This window comes from Tenebrio molitor, chromosome 1 (assembly GCF_963966145.1).
Source record: "Tenebrio molitor chromosome 1, icTenMoli1.1, whole genome shotgun sequence".
NCBI lineage: Eukaryota > Metazoa > Arthropoda > Insecta > Coleoptera > Tenebrionidae > Tenebrio > Tenebrio molitor.
In genome coordinates this window covers 30979606-31006674 of record NC_091046.1, presented here as the reverse complement: position 1 = coordinate 31006674, position 27069 = coordinate 30979606, and the positions used below count along the sequence as shown (strand labels likewise).

General features: G+C 33.2%; 1 protein-coding gene and 1 long non-coding RNA gene across 24 annotated transcripts in view; one reads left to right on the top strand and one right to left on the bottom strand.

Annotated features, from left to right (window-relative positions):
* CaMKII (Calcium/calmodulin-dependent protein kinase II) overlaps window positions 1-27069 on the bottom strand; it is a 140249-nt gene that overhangs the window by 62309 nt on the left and 50871 nt on the right. For all 20 annotated transcript variants that reach the window (XM_069055743.1, XM_069055609.1, XM_069055617.1 and 17 more), the window contains exon 2: window positions 3153-3247. In XM_069055743.1, the coding sequence (XP_068911844.1) occupies window positions 3153-3247 (95 nt within the window). The remainder of the gene's footprint in view (window positions 1-3152; window positions 3248-27069) is intronic.
* LOC138136596 (uncharacterized) overlaps window positions 1-27069 on the top strand; it is a 47262-nt gene that overhangs the window by 19596 nt on the left and 597 nt on the right. Inside the window, exons 2-6 of one of the 4 annotated variants that reach the window (XR_011161357.1) lie at window positions 11819-19503; window positions 19554-19937; window positions 19985-23081; window positions 23136-23778; window positions 24897-27043. This is a non-coding gene — a long non-coding RNA (uncharacterized lncRNA). Of the gene's footprint in view, window positions 1-11818; window positions 19938-19984; window positions 23082-23135; window positions 23779-24896; window positions 27044-27069 lie in introns of all 4 variants that reach the window. The other 3 variants (XR_011161351.1, XR_011161353.1, XR_011161359.1) reach the window with 3 other exon arrangements.

Genomic DNA, 27069 nt, shown 5'->3' with positions numbered 1-27069 from the left:
GTATATAAATACTTTCGCTTTAATACAGTGTGGAATAAAATGATTCACATCTAGTTACCTTTGGAATTTTTGCACGTATAAATTTTTCTGTACCGCTCTACTTTTTTTTTGAAGTGCCGAACTATTAGTTCTGTCAATAAATGTCATCAATCGAATTGACAATTATTACAATTTACTAAATTGAATTAAAAAACGTTGGTGGCCACTTTCAACACTAGCTGTGACTTGCTTTTGTTAGCTCCTTTTCAATTTCACTCTCTACTTTGCATTCATATCATCCCTTCGCAATAAATCACATTGGGAATTTTGGAATATTTTGAGGTTAAGCTTTCTTTTTTTTTTTGTAGAGCGGCATTTCGTATTTTTACAAGGGTAATGCAAAGGTAACTAGATGTAAATCATTTTATTCCACACTGTATAACTCCATAAAAAGTAATCACATGGAGTCAAGTCCGGAGATCTGGGGGGCCATGCTATTGGACCTCCTCTACCGATCCATCTTTGTCTATATCGTGATCTAAATATCGACGAATATTTACGGCAAAATGTGGCGGAGCTCCATCTTGCATAAAAAACATACGCCGTACAATTTCAAGCGGAATATCATCTAACATGTCTCGAAACTCATTCTGTAGAAAATTGAGATACATTTCTCCATTTAAATTTCCATTTAAAAAATGGGGGCCAATTACATGATGTCCAATATTGCCTCCCCAAACATTTATTGACCATACACGTTGGCGATCGACATACAGCGTGGATTTTCGGTACTCCACTAGTGCATATTGTGGCGATTTACTACATTACTACTCTTAAATGTCGATTCATCACAAAAGAGTATAAAAAACGGAAAATTTGGTTGCTGTTCTAATCGTTGCAGCATGTGACGACAAAAATTAATTCGATTTTCTTTATCTACCTGGGACAGTTCTTGATGAAGTGAAATTTTGTAAGGATGGTATTTTTTAGTTTTTAAAATTCTTTGTATGGAACTCTTGGACACTGGAATTTCTAATGCTAATTTCAGGATTTTCACTATGATGATCATATTATTGAACCAATCGAAGTTTCGGATTCATGAATTAATCGCGCATTAAAATTTAATTCGAATTAAATATTTAATTCTCTTTCTATGAACTGGCCCTAGATTAATTTGTGCGCTGGTAACAATCAACATGGAAACAGACTTACTGTATATTTTGGCAGATTTGACGCAAAAAATTCAAATTTCTACAGATAACGAAAATATCAGCCTGTCTTCATTAAGTCTAACACACTGTACATATTGTTGAAATATCTTCTACAATTAGAATTTTAAAATATACTTACCCCCAAAGTTTAAGAGGTAATTTTTTTTTATGTATGAACAAAAATTATCAGTTCAAAACATAAACCTACTGAAATGTGGTCAGTGGTCGACAATAAAATAAATACAGGCTGTTTTCGAAGTTGAGGCGTTCCTTGTAACACGAGGTACTATACATTATTCTTAAGAATTTTAGCCTAAATCTTCTTAGTAAAATGTTTGTATTAACGGAAATAATTGATTGTATGTTTTTATTGTTTTCAAAAATTTCAGGAGTCCGCTCCTGTCTATTTCTCCGCTGTACTAGATTAATAAATAACTGACGTGGCCCAGGATGGTGTCTTTACTGTCTTTCCGGAAATCGCTCTGCGTACTCTCTGGATGCCGCAGCTGCATTCTGATAACATTGGCCATACATTAGCAACATATCTGTGAGCTCATTATTTTCCTAATGATAAAGCCATTCCGACTAATTAGATGACAACTCTGACAGTATTTTTGATTAACGTCCATGCTCATTTGATTTTTTTTTGTCAATTCTAATTTTTAACAAATCAGCGCAAATTTGAGCAGGACCGGTTTCAAAAATTTCAAAAAAATTAACTTATTGTATCTTCATTGCCGTACACATTTTACTAAGGTGATTTTGGCTAAAACTGTATGCTAGCAAAGGCCAGAAAAATTGCTAGCAAAAGCAAATGCCATCTGTTTATTAATATTAGCCAATACATACTCGTATATCGAAAACCAAAAGTATGCACTGACCGACTGGCAATCGATATACATATTTGCATAATTCTTTTTTGTTAAACATTGAGAGCATTTGGTAACCTTGAGGTTAGGGCTCAGGAAGGCTGAAAGAGCCAAAACCGGTACCTTTCTTAAAAATAAAAAAAATAAGTAGAGAGTAATGTGTTTTTTCTCCACAGTTTGTAGAGACTGATAAATATTTAGAACAGCTCCTAGACTATTGTACGGATTTTTAAAGATTTTTAAAAACCTATAATGTGATGAGTGACAAACATCCCTTAAACGAGGTCGTAAATGTATTTACGGCTAGAGTGAATAGCTAACCTAACATCATCACTCCTAATGTCTTATTCAGTGGTTAATATCGTGAAAATGAGATAGGTAGAATTAAAATATATCAGAAAAATAGTAGAAATCCAGGAGTCAACTGGATTATCACATTATTTTGACTCGACTTGAATGATTCTCATTTAACGCGCTTTTAGATAACGCTTTTTCGCTTTGAGGCAATTAATTGTCAATTGTGGACAGTTTCAGTATAAAGCACTTCCAGGCAAGGACACCATTAATTGAGAATCAGTAGTATAAATATTATAACTTTAATAACACGTTAATTAACTATTACATGCCAAAATATACATAAAAATTATTCAAAAAATAAAATTATCGTTCGTTCTGCTAAAAACATTACTTCAGGTTAATTTGATGTAAAGTTACTTCAAAATACCTAGATTGTTTCTTTATACTCATTATTATTTTTATGACGTAATTAAAGTTTGACGTACACAGGTATAATAATCTATAAAAAATAATGCAAATTCAATTCAAAATGTAGGTATGCCTATCATGAAAATACCATTATTTCAAAGCTTTAAAAGTGTTATTAAATACAATAACCCAGTTTTTCACGTAGCAGTTATATCTGCAATTCATATTGTGGCATTTTTAAACTAATTGAAAAATGCACATTTATATTGTTACATAGGAGTACTGCAACATTTCAAATTTAAGATATTCACTTCCTGAGAATACCTTTTAATTATTTAAGTTAAGACGATCAACAGTTACTTTTATGTTTAATAGAAAGTTGTCTTACCTCTTGCTGATAATTTTTTTGTGTTTATAATTTTGGCGGCAAATTCCAAACCGGTAGACTTCTGAACACATCTTCTAACTACTGAAAATGCACCCCTAAAAAAAAACACGAATTAACAATGATTTCGTTTACACATGAAACACATATTTTAGAAAATGGAAACAAAAAAAAAACGGTTTTTAGCATTCCTGTGGTGGATTTAAACTTAAACATAACATGTGGTAAGATAATGCATTTAATAAACGTAACAAACCCATTCTGAAAATATTAGCCATCGTTATAAATAGCAGTTAAGATGGAAATAGCAAAAGCGCTATTTCTATAGTAATGCGACCCTAACATTCTATTTATAGTGAATTCACCCAATTATTCGCGACACATACCGTTGGTCGCTGAACTACTCTCATGTAAACATGCCTATTTCTATAATAAGTACATCCACCATAAATAGAGATCTTTAGCAAAATTCATTACGTGAGGCATTAATATAATTAACCTTCATATTTAATAGTGATAAATACTTTAATTCTTACTCTTAAACTCTACGAAAAATTTAACAGTCTTTCCTATTTCTGTCTATCCTATGTACTGTAGTCTATAGTCTGTTTTTTTTTTAATCAAAGAACCACCAACACCGCAATTTTCATCCAAAATAAAGCTGGCAATATTGTACACTTTTGACCTACAGTTTAAGTATTATCCGTTCACTTGACATCCGCACTGTCAGGTTGACAAGCTTTTGGTAATATTTAAATCCCTATTATGCTAACTTCTTAATGTACGTACTGTGACGAGCAAAACATTCTGGTCGTCAATGTCATTTCAAAATTTGTTAGATTGTCACAAATTAAAAGATTTTCCCTGCCTGATTATGTCTATGTCAACAGTGTCAAAAAAATGAGAAAAAAATGACAATTGATGTCAAACAACATGATGATTTCCATCTAAAGCTTGATTTTGATGACCAGTTTTTTTTGCTCACGACAGTACATACAATAATGTTGCCACATTGGAGAGGTATATGAGTCATTGCTGATGTTCCTTCAATAATTATTTCTCTTGCCGCGTCCGATTCAGAATCAGAATTGGAGTTCTATTCTGAGGAAGATTTAGATGCAATACCTTAAATAATAGTATTTTACAGTAGAAGTCCGTTAGGAGCCGAGCGAGAGATTTTGTGAGACGAACTCGCAGAGCGAGTCGAATAATACTGGCAAGGCTGGTATAATAGTTTTTGTAATATCTCTACGATTCGTTCACAATTATCTTTTTGAAATACATATTTTTCAACGCCATCGAAAAAACCGAATGATTAATAAGTGTGCGGAGGACGTCGTCATGTCAACCGTTGTTTGTGAAAAAAAATTGTTTCAATGTTGTTTGTCAGATTTGTTCAACGCTTAACTTTCCGTTGAAAATAAATGAATGAAACCAATAAAAAATCGCAATCAAGATATTCCCGATATCCAGAAGTGAGGTCATCGTTATTTCCTGCAAAATCGCGCTTGTGTTAGCGTTAAAATTGTGAAGCATCATCTTCGATCTTGTCTACATTTGCTGCTGTTTGTCAGATTTGTTCAACAGGTAACTTTCCGTTGAAAATAAACGACTGAAATCAATAAAAAATCAAGATATTCCCGATGTCCGGATGGCCGCAAAGCAAGTGAGGTCATCGTTATTCCCTGCAAAATCGCGCTTGTGTTAGTGTTAAAATTCTGAAGCATCATCTTCGATCTCGTCTACATCTGCTAGTGGCATACGGATTTCGATTAATTCAAGGTGTGTCCCATAACATTAAACATTAATTAATGTACCAATTGTAAAAAAGTTGAAAAATAAAGTTTAGATCTACGTTGCTATAGTTATTTAGTCATTCATAACGGTCGCTCCCGCTCATAACGGACACCCTTAACGCACTCCGGCCGTTATGAGGTTGTTTACATGGTGACAAACAGTCCAGAAAGCCACCTTTAACAACTAGATATTACAAAAAATAATTTGAAACACCCAACTTCTTTCTATCTGACAGTAGTAATTTATTTATCACTAGATTTAATGTACACTCAAAAGAAAAGTCGAAATTTTGATGTACATTCGACCAATTTGTCAGATGAACGGATAATATGCAGTATAGAATAGCATATACTCCATTCTTTATCTTGGTGAGTGGTCTTTGGGAAATTTTCAGCCGTCAAGTTGAATTTAGGGGTTTTTGAAAGTTCCAATGTAAAAATGCGTTGGTAGTTGTTGAAAAATATTCAAATATTACAATCATGTACTTACAGAGACGCCGCAAAGTCTTTCTATTTATTATTTTCCTGGTTAAATTGCTCATGATTCATATGGACCGAGACCACCGACACATAACCTCAAACGTGTCATCTTCATATCGCATCGTTTTCAAAAATTTTAATAACTTGCTTGGGAATTTCAAAATGTTCTAGACCGGCCACACACTTTCCGGTCAAATTTGATCCGGTTTATGGTTTAAGAATCCGGTTAATTTGTCACACCCAAACTTCTTTGCAACAATGCCCGGCACGGGACGGGAATAATGTTCGGTCGACGGTCGACGCTCGACGGTCTGATTGACCGACGACGGACGCCGATAATTTTCATATCGGGAACGGTTAAATTTAAGAATCGATGTGTACGGCTTATATATTTACATTTCGCGACATAAGATTGTGAGATTTGGAGATGAATGCTTGACGAAGATTCCGAATTCGAATGACAGCGATGACAGTTAATATTTGATTTACACGACACACAAATTTGGTGGAAAAAGTAAAACTTACAAAGCTACCCATGGCTTGCTTGATCGCATCGACTACTCACCAAGATAAAGAATGGAGTATAGGGACTATTTTGCCGTCAAAATGGGAGAAAAGTTTACACCAAGGCAACTACAATTTTGTTATTAGAATACAACTACCGTAAGTTCCTTTATGACTTTTTTTTGTTAATTTTGCTCGGAATGTACTTTCGCGAGCAAAAAAAACTGCTCGTCAAAATCAGGCTTTGACGCAATGGAAAATGCTCTATTGTGAAACGGTCTTAAATATCATAACCATGTTGTATGTTGTATGACATTAATTGACATTGGTTAATTAATTTTTTGACACTTTGTTGACGTGGGCACAATCAGGCAGGGAAATTTTTAAATTTGTGACAATGTAACCAAATTTTGAAATGACATTGACGACCAGAATTTTTTGCTTGCAACAGTATGTTTTCAAATTTGCCGCGTTCGCCAGTGTGAAACATTCTCCATTCGAAGCGACATCTTAAACCGGTGTCAAATTGACAACAATTTCATCTTTCATGTGACAGTTTCAATAAAGCATGATTTAGAGTAATTTTTTTAATGTGACAGAAGTTTGATGTCCAAAATTTTATGATCGTAATAGTACCTATATGTTATACATATAGCATTAATAAACTTTGCACATTTGTTTTTATAAATATTCAGATTCGAATTTCAGAGGCATTCCTACTCAAATTATGATTCAACTCGAAATACGTTCAAGTTGGCAACAATGTATACCGTTTCCGTCACATAATGTAACCTTAATTGAAATCAACCTAACGTAACAGGAAAGCTATCAATTTCTATTAGGGAATTTTATTTGTTCTATAGCTACTACCAACAATGCTACCAGATGTCATGGCCACCCCTTATCCACATTCATCGTGAATCGATTATACAGGATTATTCACGTAAGATTACGAGCCTGACCAGGTAAAAATGCAACCCAAAATACGATTTATAAAGCTATCGCGATCCATATTACATTATCATAATGTACATAAAACATATTAGGCAGTCACGATCTTTTTGGGACCGAGTTGACTATGACCACCTAGTGATTTTGTTGGCAGTACCTCGGTGATAACTACATTCCCTAAAGGAAATTGACACTTTTTGTGTTAGGTTAGGTTGTTTTCAAATTAAGGTTATATTACTTATCATTTTTCCTTTTGCCAAAATTAATTACTTTTACACACTTAATACATCATTTACTTTCTTGCGAATATTATAATAATAAATCTGGCAATATGGTGCCAAGAAAATGTCGAACAGACACTGACAGAAAAAAAAGTTGCATCCGTTGCATCACTGAATCAGTTAGTCCAACATTAAAAGAAAAAATCATAGCCAACTCGGTTCCAAAAAGATCGTGAATGCCTTAAGATAGGTTTTAACGTCAGCTTAATGAATGTCAAGTTCTAACAGAAAAATAAAGTATGATTTAATATAAATAAGGTTTTTTTTTAATAATAAGCAATTAAAATAATAAAAGTAATGGGTAAGTATGATTATGTCGATTCTGTTATCATTCAAAAACAAAATGATTTTCATTTAGTTTGCTTTGGAATTTTTGCAAAATTTCAACAGTTATGTCATTTTTTAAGCATCTAACAAAAAATACACATTTGAAAACATTTAAACATGTTAAAATAACTTGTATTATAAACAAACGTTATCAGAGAGTGAATCGGTTTAAGAACGACCAAGACAAGGAAGACCGAGAGTTACCACTGTAAGACAAGACCGTTTATTGGTAAGAGGAGCTCCAATAAAACAGAAGGACGTTTAGCTGAGTTAAAGCCAAAAATAGCATTTTGTGCGAATTGGATTTTATTTTCGCACTCTCTGTTATGCGTGACAAGGTTATCAAAATAATGAACTCTGAAGGTACTTGTAGATGTTTGTAATGCACATTACTGCAGTAATTAAAATCAGAATTTTTTTAACTTTGTAAAAGCATGTTCCGTAGATATTTCTATTGCGGGGACAAGATTAGGTATTAACTAATAAGTCTGGTTGTTCATTTAAACCAGTAGAAGAACCAACTTTTGCATTCGTTAATACAAAACAATTGATTCCTATACCTAATGCGAAATATCTCCTCATACGAATTATCATTAGTAATATCCCGAGTGCATGTCAAATTATCGACAATTTGACATGCCCGAGGGGTATTAGGAGGACTATTTTCCGCACAATATTTACCCAAATATGTTATTTTTATGAAAAAGTAGCAAGCAAAAATAAATTCGGTCTTTGATCTAGAAAGTTTTTTATTAAGAATTATCAGAAAATGCACTCGTGCAAATTACCGTCTAATTTTTGGCCTAATTGGATGATTTTTGAAAATTTAAGCGATTTGATTGGTTTAAATATTGTGAGAGAAATAGTCATGCCGAATACAATTCGGTGGTACGAAATTGCGGGAAGTTTTCTCCGCATTTGTTTCTTAGACAATTGGTCGTCGAAACAAATATGTACAACTAAAAATTACTGATTTTTACAATTATGTAAAATGAAAATGGCCAATCTTTGGCCTTTTGATTTCTTCTCCACTCAAAAATAGTTTGTACTATGCCAGCGAATAAATTTCGGACATCAATTTCATGTCATTGTCATTAGTTACTGTAAAACAGTCTTTACATATTAATAACCCTATTTTTTACAGTTGTCACTTTGACATCATTCAGTTACTGATGGCATGTTCAGATTCAGCTAATCTGATGTTACTTGGTAATCATAGTGACAATAAAGTATGAATTACAATTTTTTTCACAGAAAATGGGGCGTATTATGTAATTTTTAAAGGGGCGTTCAAATTTTAGCGTCTTTTTAAAATTTAAAATTTTAAGCCCTGATTGGTCATTGCTAAAACAACTTAATTTAACGCCCTTTAAAATTTAGCTGAGCAGTTACAGAATACGTCCCAATGACGGCTAAAATTTTTTGGCCAGCATGGTACTATTGCGATCATTAAATTTTGGACATCATTTTTCTGGCATATACAAACTCTAAACTCTAAATCATGCTTTATTGAAATTGTCACACATGAATGATGAAATTATTGTCAAATTTATCTACAATTTGTCAATATGAGCGATGACAAAATATTAAGTTGCTAGTTTTTTTATTAATTACAACATCGTTCTTTTCCATTTATCTAATTTTTAAAACTTCTTGAATGTTCTGTCGCTAAATCTGACATTCACACTTTCAAAATTAACACAACAATCAAAATTAAGGTTATTAATACATAAAGATCATTTTAGAATGTATGACAGCATGATGTCCAAAATTTATTGATCGCGACTGTCCTATTGGGGACAAAATACTTTGGTCATAATTTTTCTGTCACTTCAGAAAAAATTAATGTTGACAAAGCATTAACGTCAAGTCAACATTGATGACAATTTCAAATTATTGACTTTTCTCTTGTCAAAAACGTGGCACCTTCCACCGTTCAAAAATTTAGAATCGTCTCCCTTGCTTCTGACGGATTGTCTATGGGCCAAATTGCCTTGTGGAAACCTTTTCAACTTTATGTCACTCAACTGACTTTGACGACCAAAGCAATTTGTCTCCAATAGTACTCCTTTTCGTATAATAAATAATAATTTTGATTTTGGGGGTACCATTTTTTCGATAGCCTCTTTCGCTTGCGCTACAATGGAGTAGAGGATAATGACTTGGTCTCGTTCATCTTCCTTCAATAAAAGAATGACGCGCACCCAAATTTACGGTTTATTTGTAAAAAAAAAAAACAAAAACACAAGCGGTTACTAAGAAAACTAATGCGAACCGCAACTATGATGTCTATGGTTTTTTTTATTAAAAAGTTATTGAAATTACTTCTAATTTGGCCTAAATTATTTTTCTCATGAATAAACAATGGTTTAAGTCACTTGGTGTATAAATATGTATAATTTTAACCTATTGGTGGTTACATTTATTACGTGTACTTCCATAACACCCGGTATATTTATATGTAGTTAAAAAAATAAACATAGGTAATAATGAAATAAGACTAAAATGTTTCAAAAAAAAAATTCGTACCATCAGATAAAACTAATTAAGAACGAATAACTATCATAGAATTGATTTTTCACATTGATTTTAATTTGGAAGACCTGGAATTCAATCAAAGTTACCTTTAAGTAAGTAGATATTTAATAACTTAAAGATATTGATCGTTCAGCTAGCCTTATCCGCCATTGGTTTTTTTGTCATTAATTTTTCAAGATAAACCTCGACGAAAAACGGAAACCCTTCGAAACACTTGTCAAATACGACAGACGATTTCCTTTGTTTGTTGTAAAACTTACACCATCTCATTGTCTAGGATTAAATAACGTTTAGCACCTATTAGTTAAGATCGCGTGCGCTGCGCCATTAAATTAAATATATTGCCAACAGCATAACATTTCCGACAAGGCAAATAATGAGGTTGCAATATGGCGCATTGTTAATTTGCATAATGATTTTCTTTTAAAAAAATTAAATCTACTATGTCAATGTACTCCAGAAAATAAAAATATAACGCAGTCAGTACATATTTGGTTCAGAATTATATGATAACTATACTGGGTGACTGTCAATGTAATTGAAGAAAAAAACTTGTCTGTCAATATCACCCTGTCCATTGCAAGATTTATCTTAATTTCGCTGAGTTTGGCCTTTCTAGTTGCGTTGTTGTTCGTTTTGTTTCGTTGTTGTATTCACAGTATTCACTTCTTTTCGACTTTGTTTGTTTTTTCTTATTTTCAAGTGAGGATGTTTTCGACAATGAGTATGTCTACATGCATTTAGTGCTAGAAAAATGTCGCAACAATGCGACTGCTCCTGCTAGAGTTTATCGTGAAAGATATCCATTAAGAAGACATCCCAGCAGTAATGTTTTTAGAAGGTTGGATCACAGAATAAGAAAGATAAGAGAAACAGGAAGCGTAGCGCCAACGGGTGCATTCTACAGGGACAGACGTCGTCGAAGAACTGCAAGAACATCTCAAATTGAAGATAATGTTTTAGATTTATTAGATACGCAAAAATTGTTGTAATTGGTTGCTGCAGCAGGTACAAAGAGACCCACAGTTTAGTCGAAATATTTTATGGACTGATGAAGTAAATTTTTCACGAGACCGCTTTTTCAATACTCGAAATTTTCATTTTTATTCACTTAAAAATCCCCATTTATTTATATAGGCCAATGAACCACCAGCGTAGGTTTAGTGTGAATGTTTGGGCTGGCATTATTGGCAATCCTTTAATCGGACCAGTTATTATTCCGGATCGTGTTGCTGGAAACAATTTTTTTGGAATTCCTGACAACTAGTTATCAAGATTTAATTGATGAACTTCCTTTGGCGCTAATAATTATTAATATGTGGCTTCAAATGGATGATGCTCTAGGTCATCATGCAATACCAGTGAGAAATTGGCTGAATGAATATTTTGATGAAAGGTGTATAGGTAGAGATAAATTCGATAAAACTGGTAAGTATTAATTTCTGAGAAAAATCCTCGGAGAGGTCAACTTTGTTTTTGAAAAGTGCATATTCTTCACTACTTTACTATGTTGACAGCTTTTCATCTCCTAATTATAATGTCATCAATATTCTTTTTAAATGACAACCCCCACTTTTTTCTTCTTTTTCTGATAGGCCTTCGTACCAGCTAAACGATGAATGAAAAAAATTGGTACCTTACATAACAATTTTTTTGAGAAAATGACAAATGAAATGCTGTCAACTTAAAGTAAAGTACTGAAGAATATGCACTTTTTAAATACAAAGTTGACCTCTTCGAGGATTTTTTTCAGAAATTCGTTCAATACCTGAACGTCAATATTCCTTTGCAGATTTACAGTCAGACAGATCACACACATTGGTGGAAATTTATAAATGATTTGCAAAGGGAAGACATGCCACGTTTCAAGTATCGACAATGTCGTTGATATAAATCAGAAAGAAAGATGGACCGAGGATCGATCCCTGAGGGACGCCAGATGACACAGTAATATCTTCAGACTCGTCTATGTATGATTGTACGTTACAGAACACACTGAACAGAACTGATTTCTGTTACACAAATACGATCTGCAAAACGTAATGAATGTCGTGATTGATTTGGTCACACAGGCCACACAAGTCAGTGTATACATATAGTGTTAACTTGTATCCCACGATCAAACGACTCAGAGAAATACTCCGTAAAACACAGTCGTTACAGTTTAACGGCCACTTTATAAATCCATGCTATCGCGGGCAAATTGTATTTTTCATATACATATACACTGAATTGCTGATGTAAAAGACACTCAAAGAAATTTTGCGAAGTTGCACAAACTGAAAAATGGACGGTAATTTTCAATATTGCCTTTACGGCATTTAAAAAAAAAGTGTTATCGGTGATATCTTCGACATATCAGGAAACATTGGACGTTTTAACAATATACACTGCGCCGCAAAATTAACGAAAACTGTGTAAAAACTTTTAAAAAGCCTGTAAATTTAAATGATGCATTATGAAAAGTGGTTTTCTAATGAGTATCAGATTTAAACTTTAAGATAATGCGCATGAACATTTTTGGTTTCCAAATGGCAGTGAAAATTTTTCTAAAAAGGGATACCATTAATTTTCTAAATTATGCGTTAATTTTGCGGCGCAGTGTAGATTGATAAATTAAAATCAGAGGATAAGCGACCAAATTATTTTTCGCGCAATCGTGTTGTTATAGCAACTTACAATTGTTGTTGACACAACTGAAAGTTGAACTTAAAAACCCTAATGCTGTAGGTAAATAACGACACCGATACCTACTGAGCTGTCATTAATGACATTAATGTCTACAAAATATTCCTGTCAAAAAAATTACTTCGAAGCCATTTTTTTTTTCGTATAAGCGATTGTGCGAAAAACGTGGGGGATATATTGGGTGATTCAAAATGATTGTGGCCAAGTATGGCAACTATGTACGAAAATGTATGTGGCAAGTGTGTGAATGGGGTAGAGTTAATATTTGTATGACATTTCATAAGCGTGCATTTGATTTTTTAATTCCATTGCACATTGATTAGACAACTTTCAAAATTGCACGCCTATGAACTGTCAAAGAAATGTCAGCTCTACCCTACCAACACAGTTGCCACATAAATTTTCGTACATAGTTGCAATACTTGGCCACAATCATTTTGAATCACCCAATACGGTTCGACTTCGTCTCGATTTTTCAAACTCTTTCTCGATTCTGTTATAGTGCACTTACTAACCTTATATCCCAATATACAATGTACTACAGGGTGTTTGGGGTATAAGGTAATAAATTTCTGCTGTGTAAAGAAATAGACAAAATAAAACTTTTATTCTAGTAACATTTTTTAGTATGTGTTATAATTTTCTAGTAATCACTTTTTCAATTTGAAGAACCACTGTGTGAGATCCACCGGATTTCTAAATTATAAAGGCGGCAGCTAAGGCATTTTTCTTTACAAATCTTTATTAGTTTGGTATTAATAATTATAGATGCGAACAGTGGCTTTCAAACAGTGGAAACAGAGTTTTAGTCAGTTTAGTTCAGCATAATAAAAAAAGCAAATTAAAAAAAACGTCACTAAGAACAGTTTTTCATTTAACCTAGCTGTGCATCTCAGAAAAGTTTGTTACCTTAAACACCAAACACCCTGTATATTTGAACTTCAGATGTGGTGTAAGTAATTTCTAAAAGATGTTTGGGCAATGCTCCAATAAAAAGAGATTAATTTAGTAGAATCTTTGGGATTAGCACAAAATATATGTAAAATAATTACGTATTCTTGATTTATGCACTATTACATGCAGTCGGTTGCAAAAAAAATCGAGTACATCAAATTTTCTATAGTTTAACCTTTTTATTGTCAATTTTGATATTACCGACACAAGCAAAATGTCAACACTTTGTGTGTACATGCAAGATTAATACGTCATTCGACTTTTGTCTCCATGTAGCGAATAATTGTACATACCTGGGAGCTCAGTGTTTGACTCTGCTATTTTTATGAAAATATGTAACTTAACTAAATAAATAAAAACAAGCAATTTGAAAAACATGCAAGACTTTTAATAAATAATAATAATAATAATAATAATAATGATTTAGAAAAAGTTCTCAAGTTACTCTCTCTTTTTTATTAATCTACAGGTGTATAATGTTTTCACGCCACGCCAGAGGGTAAAATTTTTCTGCAGAACATGATAATTATGTTAGCGCTGAAAATTTAAGTGTCTTCGTTAATATCGTTTCGCCTTTACTTAAACATGTTTAATATCTTTGCCAACATTATATATTTAGAGGCCATGGTTTTTATTGACCTCCTCCGTGTATTATTTAGGGGACTAAAACACTTAGAGGACATCGAGAAACCATAAACTGTGTATTGATCAGTAATCAACAACGCTAGGAATCGATATAAAAAAGATATTCCTAATCTATTAAAACTCGAATCAACTTTCGCCAAAACATGTTGGGTTTCAAATTTTTCTCGTTCACTTTTCAAATTATTATCAATGTACTATTCGGGACACGGAATCTTTTTTAGACATTTCTAAAAAAAATATGTGAACCAATCATTAGTGTCATTAATAAATGACAATTATTAAAATTCAGTTTGAAGTTTTGCTTGTGTGACATCAAAAAAGCAGGGAATAGTAGTTTATTTAACGAGTTCGTGTGTAAATTGGGCTTTTTTTGGCATGAGTGTGCCAGTTTAAAACGCGAGTGAAACGAGGCCCACGAGTGCCAAAAAAGACCAATTTACACACGAATGACTTGAATACAAGGTTTTTTTTGTTCGACGAGCCCCTTAAAGGGTCCAAATCGCTTAAAATCTTTAAAATTAGCTTGACATTTCGTTTTGACAAGTTGTGACATTTATCAAAATCCGTTCACACAGGAGAAAATTCTCAAATTTTGACAGTGTCGAACAAAAAATGCATTATCGAGTCAAAAGTTGGGTTATATTCAATAAAGGCCAGTTCACACATACTTCTCAGTTAAATATCGGTTATGGCCAAGATTCCGTGTCGGGAATAGTATGTCTACTTTGTCCAGCGAGAGACTGTGAGATTTTAAATTGTATTAAATTAACCCAACACTACAAAATGCACTAGAACACATTAATTAGAGCATAATTTCAGGGCAAAAATGTTACTGCTTGAAGGATACACATATTTCAAATTTTACGTGCGCTTGGTAGTATTAGGAGCATAAAAAGTGGGAAATCAAATTTCTGTCAGTTTTCAAAAATTCGATGTAGTTCAAGCTTTATTGTCATTTTGCCTTTGATTATTGTCATAGAAATTTGACACCATTCTATCTGACAGTTCAAAAATTTACTTTATACTCCTATTTTCCTTTTTCAAATGCCCTCTTCTTTTGATAAAGGTAGATTTTGATTGGGGATTTGCATTAAATAAATATTCGCTACGTGCTTACTACTCTTATTCCCTACAACCTACAATCCACAATGACAACGTCAATCAATTCAAAGTAGGGTTAGAAACAGATAATGGTCATTTCACATTAAAAGTCAAGGCAGTGACGTTGATGTCCCACTTTTTTTGCTCCCAATACACAGTAAGACTATGGCGGTCAAAAAATTTTGGCCGTCACTATCTTGACATTCATGTAAAGTGTAAATAAACCTTTTAGAACCATAACCCCACTTTCGATTCTTGTCATTTTGACATGCATATTGTTATTCTGACAATCAATTTAAATGAATTAGAGCAGTCGTACAGTTAGAGATACGGAATTTCGGACATCATTTTCCTGTCATTTCAAAAAATTGCGATGTAAATCACTCTTTATTGTCAACGTGACATTCAAAAGTCAAATTTTGAAATTTATTTTCTGTTCACGTCAATCACATGTCAATCAAAATCGTGGCAAACGGTAAAATTGAGGTTGATAATGTTAAGCCTATTTTACATTTTTTGACGGTATATTGACAGTGATGCTCGAAATTCCGTGTCTCGAACTGTACATAGATAATCTGAGGTAAACGTCTGTATAGTAGAAAATGACAAAACAATTTCGAGTTTTGAAATTTACCACCCAAAAAATACCAATCATAATCAAGACGGTAATCATAGTGACAATAATTTACGTTAGGTAGTACTTCGTCTACGTAGAATTTAGTGGTTTTTATGTCAACCAATCTCTGGCTAGACAAACTTTACAATCGCAGCCGCGGAATTTCGTACCTCAAATTACTGTCACTTAAAAAAAAAACGATGTAGTTTATGCTTTATTGTCATTATGACTGATGTTTTGAATTGAATTTTGAAGCTTGTCAGAATGGCTTCAACTTCTAACTTTAATAAAGTTAAAATAATAACTCTTTTCCAAAATGGTAACTCTTATAGGCGTATTTCGGAAATACTTGGTTTTCCAAAAAGTACTATCAGTTACATCGTAAGTACAAAAATGGAGACAAAAACTAAGTGACAGTCATGTTAAATGTTAAAAGTGAGGTTACTATTACTAAAAACCATTTCACAATTTTTGCAAGTGAAATGACATTGATGTACGAAATTCTGTGGCCGCCACTGTACATAAAATATCTAAGAGAAACGTGTTACTATAGTGTGACAATTTAGTAAATTATTTAGTAGGTTATCTAGGAATCTTGGGATGTGGATATGACACGACCCAATCCCAATTATGACGTATAATTAATTCACCCTGGTTTAACTAAAATTGTTCCACAGTTGATAAATAATTCCATAGTGTCATACTGCTAATACAGTGTGGACTAAAATGATTTACATCTAGTTACCTTTGCATTACCCTTGTAAAAATACGAAATGCCGCTATACAAAAAAAAGAAAGCCTAACCTCAAAATATATATCCAAATTCCAAATGTGATTTATTGCGAAGGAATTATATGAATGCAAAGTTGAGATTGAAATTAAAAAGGAGCTAACAAAAGCAAGTCACAGCTAGTGTTGAAAGTGGCCACCAACGCTTGTTAATTCAATTTAGTAAATTGTAACAATTGTCAATTCGATTGATGACATTTATTGACAGAACTAATAGTTCGGCACTTCGAAAAAAAAAGTAGAGCGGTGCAGGAAAATTTAGATGTGCAAAAATTCCAAAGGTAACTAGATGTAAATCATTTTATTCCACACTGTACTAATTTCTGTTAATACAATCGTGATAAGTACTCCCCTCAATATTATGTAATAATATGTAATATTGCAGGTAAAATTAAAACTTATTTGTTTTTCAAGTTCATATTGTTTTTTGAGGAGTATTCCCTGACAGAGAGAGTAACGAATATGATTTGTCACGTAAATTGACTTCATTAGGGAACGTCTCCTTATATCAGGGTCAAATTGACATCATGTTTCCTAGTAGCTTTACTTGAATATTTGTCGTTTCTTCGTTAACTGCGCTTGACGCACGTTTTGTCTCGTTAACTTACTATTCCGAGCTGGAGAAACTTTGAAAAAAAAACATAATTCAGTCTAAAACACCAAATATGAAACGTTATACAGTGTGTCGCACTTAAGATCAAGTCTGATGGTTTTTTAATTTTTTGAAGTATAAATTTGAATTTTTGCACAGTCGTAAATCTTTATGAGTTGCATCTTTTGAGTTGCCTAATTCAGTTATAAGTTGTAAACGTAGGTATAACTGCGACCTCGTGAATAGGGCTAATTTTCGATATTTTGCTTCATGTTGGAAATATCGCTATAGTCCAATCAATAGGGAGTTTTACCTTGCAAAAGGTATAGAAAAGTTTATACTTGGCAGGTATCTTCTATCAGGCATATTATTAATATTGTTGAGTTTGCGACCTTGGGGGGTTGCCGCTCGCCCCGCCATACTGGAGAATAGGGGTGCAAAATCACATTTTTGCGATTATTTCATTATCCGTGCGAGATACCTCTATCTAAGTTATTATAGAAAATGTAGAGCGTGCAATTCTCTACATTTTTTGTTCTTTATGTTTTTTTGTCAGATCAATAGTTTCGTAGTTACACCGTGTAGAAATCGAGAATTTCTTTTATTTTTGTACTTTTTATTTTTTCCACACCACCACAGATGTAGAGCAATATGGTAGGTTTTTTTTTTGACGTGGTGTCCCCAGTGGGCATCGTCCACGATGCAGTAGAAGTTTACTGTTTCACTCTTTTTGATCTCTTTGTAACGTAGACGGACCCGGATGATGTAGATCGGACGGTATAGATGAGCTGAATTCATCAGAGTTTATCAATTCGGGAATTCCTCTTGAGAAGTTTCCTCTTGTTCCTCAGAACAAGTAACTACGGCTATAATCCTACCCCTAACTAATGATCGGCCCAACTGAACGATAAATAAATCCCTCTACCTGACGCCTGGCCCAACTAACCAACGCCGCCCGAAAACAACCCCAAATGTCAGAATCATGGGAAGAATAGGATTTTTCGGTCTACGCCCAGGCCGCTATAGACACTCTGACTATCTAGCTAGCAGGTCGTGACTTTGATCATATTATGACGAAAAGTTGTTGTTTGGCAATAACCAATAACCCGATAGGGTCGAGTGGTTTTGCCTAAAGCAACAAACTTTGAGTCTAATATAATCAAAATTTTCCGAAAAAAAAAATAGGAAGTCGAGTTATATTTGGCTAGACAAATTCCCGAATGAACAATTCAAACAAAAATACAATTACATATTAAATACGCAGTTAACAAAGTTGGAATCAAATTCGGAACAATATCACAAAACGGATTAAAGGTTAATTTATATTCATCATAGTACTTTTCCTGCAACAATTTATCTGTTGTATTCCAAATTGTTTTCACACAGTAGTCAATATCACTGCTGGAGTCGTTTCTAAAACGATTTTTTAAATACATACATTTCGGAAAACGTCAATAGTTATTTGTATAGCAAGGCTGCGAAATCTTACTTTGACGAACCGAGAGAAAAATTGTCGTCAAGGCCGCTTTGCGGCCGAGACAAGACAATCTCGAGCTGGTCAAAGGATTTCGTAGCCAAGGTGTACACAACATTTTGTCAATCCGAAAATTTGTAATTATAAAATGAAAAAGTAAAATTTCCTTCACTATCAATAAAAATAAAGTCGGCCTACATGTCGCCATGTCGCTATGGAAACGACATAAATAAAACAATTCATTTTGAGAAAAATTGGAAAAATGTCGCATGAAAATTACAACGTTTTTGTTCCGTCTACTTCCCCGGAGTTAAAAAATATTGCAGATTGTGCAGTGTCCAATTTAATACCAGAAAAGTCCGAACGGCAGCACGATAAGTGTTACAATGACTCTAAAGAGCGGTGTAATAAAAATAATGTGAAAACGGTGTCGGAGAATGTTGTTTTGGCTTATTTAATGGAAAAATCAAAAACTGTGAAAAGTTCAACTTTATGGAGCACATATTCAATGTTGAAGCTCACGCTGAACATACGGGATGGCATTGGTGTTACGAAGTTTCTGAAATTGGTACCTTTTTTGAAAAAAAGTCAGTTGGTTATCAGGCGAAAAAGTCTAAGGTATTGACACGAGACCAGATCAATTTGCTGTATAATCTGCCCTTTTTTAGGTCATTTTAATCATGGAAATATCAGGAGCCATGCGAAGAGACGAACTAACCAAAATGTCTATCGATAACATCAAGGATGAACATTCTGTAATAATGGTGGCTGTTCCTGACAAAAAAACTGGCATAAAACGAACTTTTACTGTCACTAATCCAGAATTTGTAAGATTATACCGCAAATATGCAGCTCTTGTTCCGTGTACTCATCCAGAGTTAAAAAAATATTATAAATTGTGCAGTGTCGCATTTGAAACCTTAAAAATCGAAACGGCAATATAAAAAATGTTACAGTGACTTTGAGACTGATGTAACAAGAAGAATGTGAAAACCGTGTCGGATAATGTTGCATTGGCTTACCTATTTACTGGAATTTATTTATTGTGGCAGGTAAATGTTAAATTCTGTTATAAGTTGTATCATCTGCTCCCTTTTAGGTTATTTTAATCGTGGAAATATCAGATGCCGTGCGAAGAGACAAATAAACCAAAATGTCTGTTGATGCCATTCAGGATTCAGGAAATATTACTAGTTACTAGATATTTCCCTTTTTGACCGGTGCAAAATTAACCTAATTGATAGGTGTCTGTTCTAGATCGATAATGGAGATCTTTTTTACTGACTCGTCATTCATGACTCATTTGAAATTGGCGGGAACTTCAGACCGGATAAAAATTCTGTACTAATAGCGGCCGTTATTGACAAAAAACTGGCATAAATCAAACTTTAACTGTACCCAATCCAGATTTTGTAAGATCACACCGCAAATATAGAGATAGACATGTTGTAATTATGATAATAAATAAATATTGGAATGACTTTTACTTTTACGGCCGTCGTCAAGGCAGCGGCTGCGAAATTCAATTTCGCGGCCTGCTGTAGGCACGCGAAGTGCTCATTTCGCGTACGGTTGCACACAAAATAATGTTCTGACATTTTGTACATTAATTTGTGTTAGCATTTAGCAACAGAAACAAAAGCCTTGTCAACGTTGTTTTTCGCCGAAAGGGAGATCTTTGTCGACGGAAGACGCATTTTCTGACCATGACTAGATTTTTTGGCAATATTCGGCACACTATTGGTCAATATCAACTCCTTTCATAACATGAGTGAATTTGTCGTTGAAATAATTTTGCTCCATATAAATGTTCTTTGCAAACAAAACGGTCTCTTATTTGAATAGTATATTCTGTAACGAGGTTAGAATGAAAATTCGATCTCCGAGCGCGAGCGTTAGCGAGCGTGAGGAACCACGAGTAGATCGAATTTTCATTCTAAACTCGTCAATGTTTAACGTTTCTTGCGAATTGTCAAATACGGATGGTAAGTCATTTCGAATCTATGTAATTGCTTTTTCGAAGTTATCTATGCCAATTTGAATTCTTATTCTTATTAAACCGGTGGATAAATGCAGCTTTGTTTTTGTACTATTTCTGTTCTTGAACAATATTTAAACTCGGTACTGTCGACCGCTATTTTTTAAATAAATTTTCGTCTACAGTCAATATACCAAACTTCAGTTTTTTTAAGGCACTTACTTTCATTTTGTCAACGTTAAAATCATACTACTAACACGCAGCCAAAATCTCGTTTGCAACGAAGCTTGTGAAGGCTGGGCGCCGACTTTTCCTGCCACAAATCGTCTGGTGAAACATGACATTGTCATGGCAACGCAACTCGACGTTGCATTTCAGTGAATACGCGATCGAGAGCTCCGAGCTGGGCGCCTAAAGAGGAGAATGAATCATATGAAACGTACCGCTGATACGGTTAGATTACTACAACCTTTGCATACAATAAATTTATCTTGTTGTCATAAAATAAATAAAGCAACAAATTCAATATCTTTAATAGAAAATTGAACACATTTAAAAAACATATATTTTCCTTATTTCCTTTATCTGGGAGCGGGCCGCCCCACAGCCCCCCTCACGAGCTGTCACTGTTAATAATGAATACATTTACATTACCGCAAACCGCAAACTTTGATTATGACCGATATTAAAGTAGGTGTCACTTATGAAATTAAAGAACTAATTTAGAGAAGTTAATTGTCCAATTATAATTAATATTTCTGTTCAATAGTAGTGAGCAATGTGCCCATACGTATAATATACGCATCTGCAAATAATACATATTAGATTACTATTACACATTCATGAGAATGTTACTTTCTTACTGTATCTGTGTATACGAGTGTTCAATTTTATGGAAACATTTTACGCAATGACGTCACTGTGTGCACGATAATAGCACACGGTACAATTCAGGACATCGAGCGGCATGTTATCGATAAGGTTCCCGATGACGTTTAGTTGCGCAAGATCCTACCAATTCTTGTACCTACAATCTATAATATGTATAAAAAATGTTTGTTACAGTCTTTTCCCACAACAACATTTAAACATTCAAATAGGTAAGTTGCTTTTGACACACTATAAATATTGACGAAAATGAAAATGTCACAACTGATAATATTAAATTAAATTTTAAGAGATAGGATTTCGATTTTTAATAAAATACATAGTCCCTCTCCTGCACATACCTAATATATGTAATAACAATATTTTCCTATTGAATTGTTTCAATGAATATATGAAAACAAATTTAATTCAAGGTTCAATTTAATGGTACAGTTGGATTAAAAAAAATGGGACACGAGAAAAAAATGTACACATGTTTTTTTAATAGTCTGAAACCGTCTTACGAGAGATAGGTTAGAATTATGGCCCAAATTCAATCACATTTTTTGATAGGTATTGCACAAGTAGGCAATTATTTAAGAAATGGACAAAACCAAATTTACATTAGGAAAACAGTCATGTCGCGTTTTTTTTTTAATCCAACTGTACAACAGTGACGGCTCGTCAGGGTAGGTAAGGTGGGCGCCGCCTACCCTGACTTTTTCCAAACGTATAAATTTATTCAAGTAAAAATTAATTTAAAATGAAAATGTCACAACTGATAATATTAAATAATAATATCAATATCAAACGAATAATTGCCAATGACTTAATCTTTAATTCATCTAGGCCCGTATTCATAGTCAGATCTCAAGCATTTGCTTGAGACCGTCTTGGTTAAGATGATCTTATTGCTTGAGATGATCTTATTCGGACCGCATATTCATAGTCATAAACTCATAAAATAAGATTATCTTCACCAAGACGATCTTGTTCAAGTTCATCTTAGATCAAATAAGACCATCTTGAATAAGACGGCAAATAAGATCATCTTATTTATATTTCGGACAAGATCGTAATTTGAACCAATAATATTTCTTCTAATAAAATTATTATACCGGTATCTACAGATACACAAAATAATTGCAAGTTGTTATAATTTGGTGGTGTCATTATTATATCATTGTAAAAGGTCTTCTCACTGTGGCAGCAAAAAAAATTTTTAGAAATACTGAAACGATTTGAAATCGCTGAAAATAAAAAGAGCGATGGTGTTACGTTGCGTCAAAAAGAAGAGGCTTGGAAAGATATTGCTGAAGAGTACAACAACAGCCGTGATGTGTAGGAAAATGTAAATTAAAAATATAATTACTTACTACGTTTGATTGTTTATAAACATTTGTAGAGGACAGTAATGCCGTTGAAAAAGCTGTGGTCAAATTTAAAACATAGCCAAAGGGAAGCTATATGACCAAAGAGCGGCAAAGTCGTTTAATGACTGGAGGCGATCCTGCATCACCACCTGCACAACTTGATCCCGATATTGCAGCAATTAATGGTAACGGCACCTACCGTCGGGAGCAATAAATTTTGGTCGTCAATGTCATATCAAAATTTGGTTAGATTGTCACAAATTTAAAAAATTTCCCTGCCTGATTATGCCGATGTCAACAAAGTGTCAAAAAATGAGAACAAAACGACAATTAATGTCATACAACATGATGATAGGTTATGTACGACTGTTTTACAATGGAGCATTTTCGACTGCGTCAAAGAATGACCTTGACGACCAAAATTTATTGCTCGCAACTCTACATTATTTTCGTCTGTCGGAATCTGAACTTCTAGGTATTTTCAGTAAATGTTTCTTTTAAATATTACTTCTTCTATTAATTTATTTATATTGAATAACACAAAGGCAAGTGAACATATAGAGGAAGAAATTTATAGACTGACGGATAAAACGGATAAGGACGGAGAAAAAGTGACGAAAAATAATGAAGAACCAGAACAAAATACGGATGAAGAAATGCATGTTACAAAAATACGTATGTTTAACAACTACAATAATAAAATAGTTAATAGAGCTCGTGATAACTTTTTTTAATGCTTTGGTTTCAGCGGATAAAGGTTACACACCTTTAAATTTAAGTGATAATATAATTTCAGATATTGTTGAGCCAAATATACCTGACACTATAGCAAATATAAAACAAAAGTCTTTACATGGGAGATATTTTAAAGAGCTAGGACAGCCAAAAATTAATATTCAAGCTTCTCATGCATGGCTTAAAAAATCAAATATTCATCCTGAGACTGAGGGTTTTATATTTGCAATACAAGATCGTGTTATAAATACAAGAAATTATAAAAAACACATATGCGGTTTACAATCGATCATTGATAAATGTAGGATTTGCGGAACTGAAGGGGAAACCATTGAACATATCATTTCTTCTTGCACCGTTTTGGCTCAAAGCGAATATAAAAAACGTCATGATATATTCGCAAAAATTATACACATGAATTTAGCAGTTAAATTCAATTTATTAAAGGATACACAACCACATTACATTTATAAACCAGAAAGTTGTTTAGAAAATGACAATTGCAAATTATATTTTGATCGGACAGTTTTAACTGACATTCACATTCAGCATAACAGACCAGACATTATTATTTTAAATAAACAACAAAAGCAAGCATATCTTTTAGATATAGCTGTTCCAAATTCACACAATATAACACAGACATATAATACAAAAATTAATAAATATTTAGAACTCTCCGTTGCTATGAGAAATCTTTGGTGTTTAGAAAAAATTTCGATTTTACCATTTATAATTTCAGCAACAGGAACAGTACCCCAATCTCTTTTTAAAAATTTAAAAATTAGAGAACACATTGGTGGTTGAAATTCAAAAAGGTATATTATTATACTCATGTCACATCGTGAGGAAATTCCTTAACATTGACACAGAACATAAAACACAAAAAAGTCAAAATGCGGAGGCGAGACGCCGGTAATTATGTTGATAAGCACTGCACTATTACTTGATAGTATTATCCGTAATAGCGCATGTACTCCGGCAAAATTGCCGTGCCGCCGGGTGGAGGTGGGATACGAAAAATAGTTCATGATTAACTAAATTTAATAAATTTACAGAAAAGATAGCTGTCTTAAAAAAAGGAGACTAGAAGAACTGACGCAGCACGAAAAAAAAACAGATTGACCTAAGAATAGATGAAGAAAAAAAGTTGGCAAAATTTCGGTACGAAAAGGAGATGGAAATTTGGGATTTGAAAAAACAACTTTTGGTTAAATTGCAACAAATAGAAATTAGAGAAGCTGAAGCAAAAGCTACATTGGCAGAACTAATGTTAAAAAAATTTACTGAACCAAATTTATAGCTTAAATTAAATTACTTTGTAAATTTATATTTTTGAATAGGTAGTTTTTATTTTCTTTGGTGACCTACATATTTTCGTTTTTAAAATTTGTAATTCTACATGTTATTGTTAATTTATTTTTTATGCTGCCGTAGTTGCAATTGGCATTTTAAGTGGACGATTAGCGTGCGGCAATGGAAATGAGAAAACTCTAGTGCTGCAATGGACAAACAAGAAATCTAAGGCAAGAAAAACTAATTGTGGCAAATCAAGTATTACTGAAAGACAATTATGTCTCTAATGTTATAAAACAAAACGTGCTTCGTAAATATTTAAAAAATGTTAAAATGTGTTAATTTTAGGTTTGCGTTTGAATTTGAAATTCGAGCACTGACAGATTGGCATTTGACATATTTAGGGCTAAATTGATTACCAACATAATTTTGTTTAAGTAATCTTTATTATGTTAATGATTCAAAAATATATTTTATTACAAAAGGCAGCACAAAAAATATTGTATGGTACCCTTGTGAAAACTCCATTGCTTTACTCACTCACATACAGCGCTCGACTGCGTTTCGCGCCATATTACCCTTCGTAAAGCAATGGATCGTTTTCAACACTTGTAACATAAATAACTATTTCCGTTGACCGCTTGTTCATTTCAATATTAATGAATAATTTTGTCTAAAATATAGTGTATTAATGGACCTCATTAATACATACACTATTTTTCATTAATCAACGATTTTTGCGATTTTGACGTTTTGATGATATTTTGATGTATGTATAGAACCTCGAACATGCATTGTTTGGATTTACCAACACTGCAGCCGGTAGTTCTATATTTTATAGCTCCATAATTGCACAATTACGAATTCACTTTCTCAAAAGCCGACCTTTTTGGTTATAATTCGCATGTCATATTTTTCAAAGGTAATTAGGTTTTCTTAGCAACCGTGATTTGTACGTGAAGTTGAATGTTAATGGAGTTGACGTCTTCTTACACTCTTTGTGGAAAAGTGAATAGAAAAATTTAAAAATGGCCTACCCTGAGGACAAAAAAAGGATGAAGGTATTTTATAAGGTCTTTATCGAAAAAGATGAAATTGGTTTTGATTTGCCTTTAATTTGAAATTTTGTCACAAAAAAAAAGTTTGCGGTCAACGAAAAAATTTTGTAATCAACTCGTTTGTTAATGGGCGATTAATAATCGCAACTATTAAAGGCACTCACTCGCTACACTCGTCCGTGCTTTAAACAGTTTGGATTATTAATCGCTTTCATTAACAAATTAATTTATTAAATAACTATTAATAGGATAAATTAAATACATACAAAGTGATCAACAAGAATCCAAATCAGAGCAAGCGTTGCAAATTATCGGTCACGTCGTAGCAAAATCATATGCACATAAGCGGTGAAAACATGGGCGTAGACAATTTATGGTCTCAAACGCTATTTAATAAAAAATGATACCTTATGAATTTTAGACGTTGGAATTATAATTGTGCATTTTATTATTATTATAAGATAAGGGAAACAATTTATAAGATTAACAAGGGCAACATTTTACATTTGTAAGAGTAAGTAAATTATCATCTTTATTGCCAAACGCGACGCCACTGGTACGGAGATGCTTCGTTGAAATGTCACATTTCAAAATCCAAGGTTGTTGTTGTTGACAATTTAAGTGATTTAACCTAGAAAACAAATCTTCGATTTCGGCAAAGTTTACAGACGTTTATTGAAGTTGTAAGCAATAATTATCCCAGAATAAGTTGTAAAATGGGTTTTACCATTAAAGAGAAGGCATTTTTATTAGATTATTTTCGAAAGAGGGTGAAACAAGAAAATGAAGACTGGCCTTACTTTGTACCCCCTTACACCGAAGAATTTCAAGCCAGATCTCCGAACCTGATGGTATTGGTTATCAACAAGTTTATCAA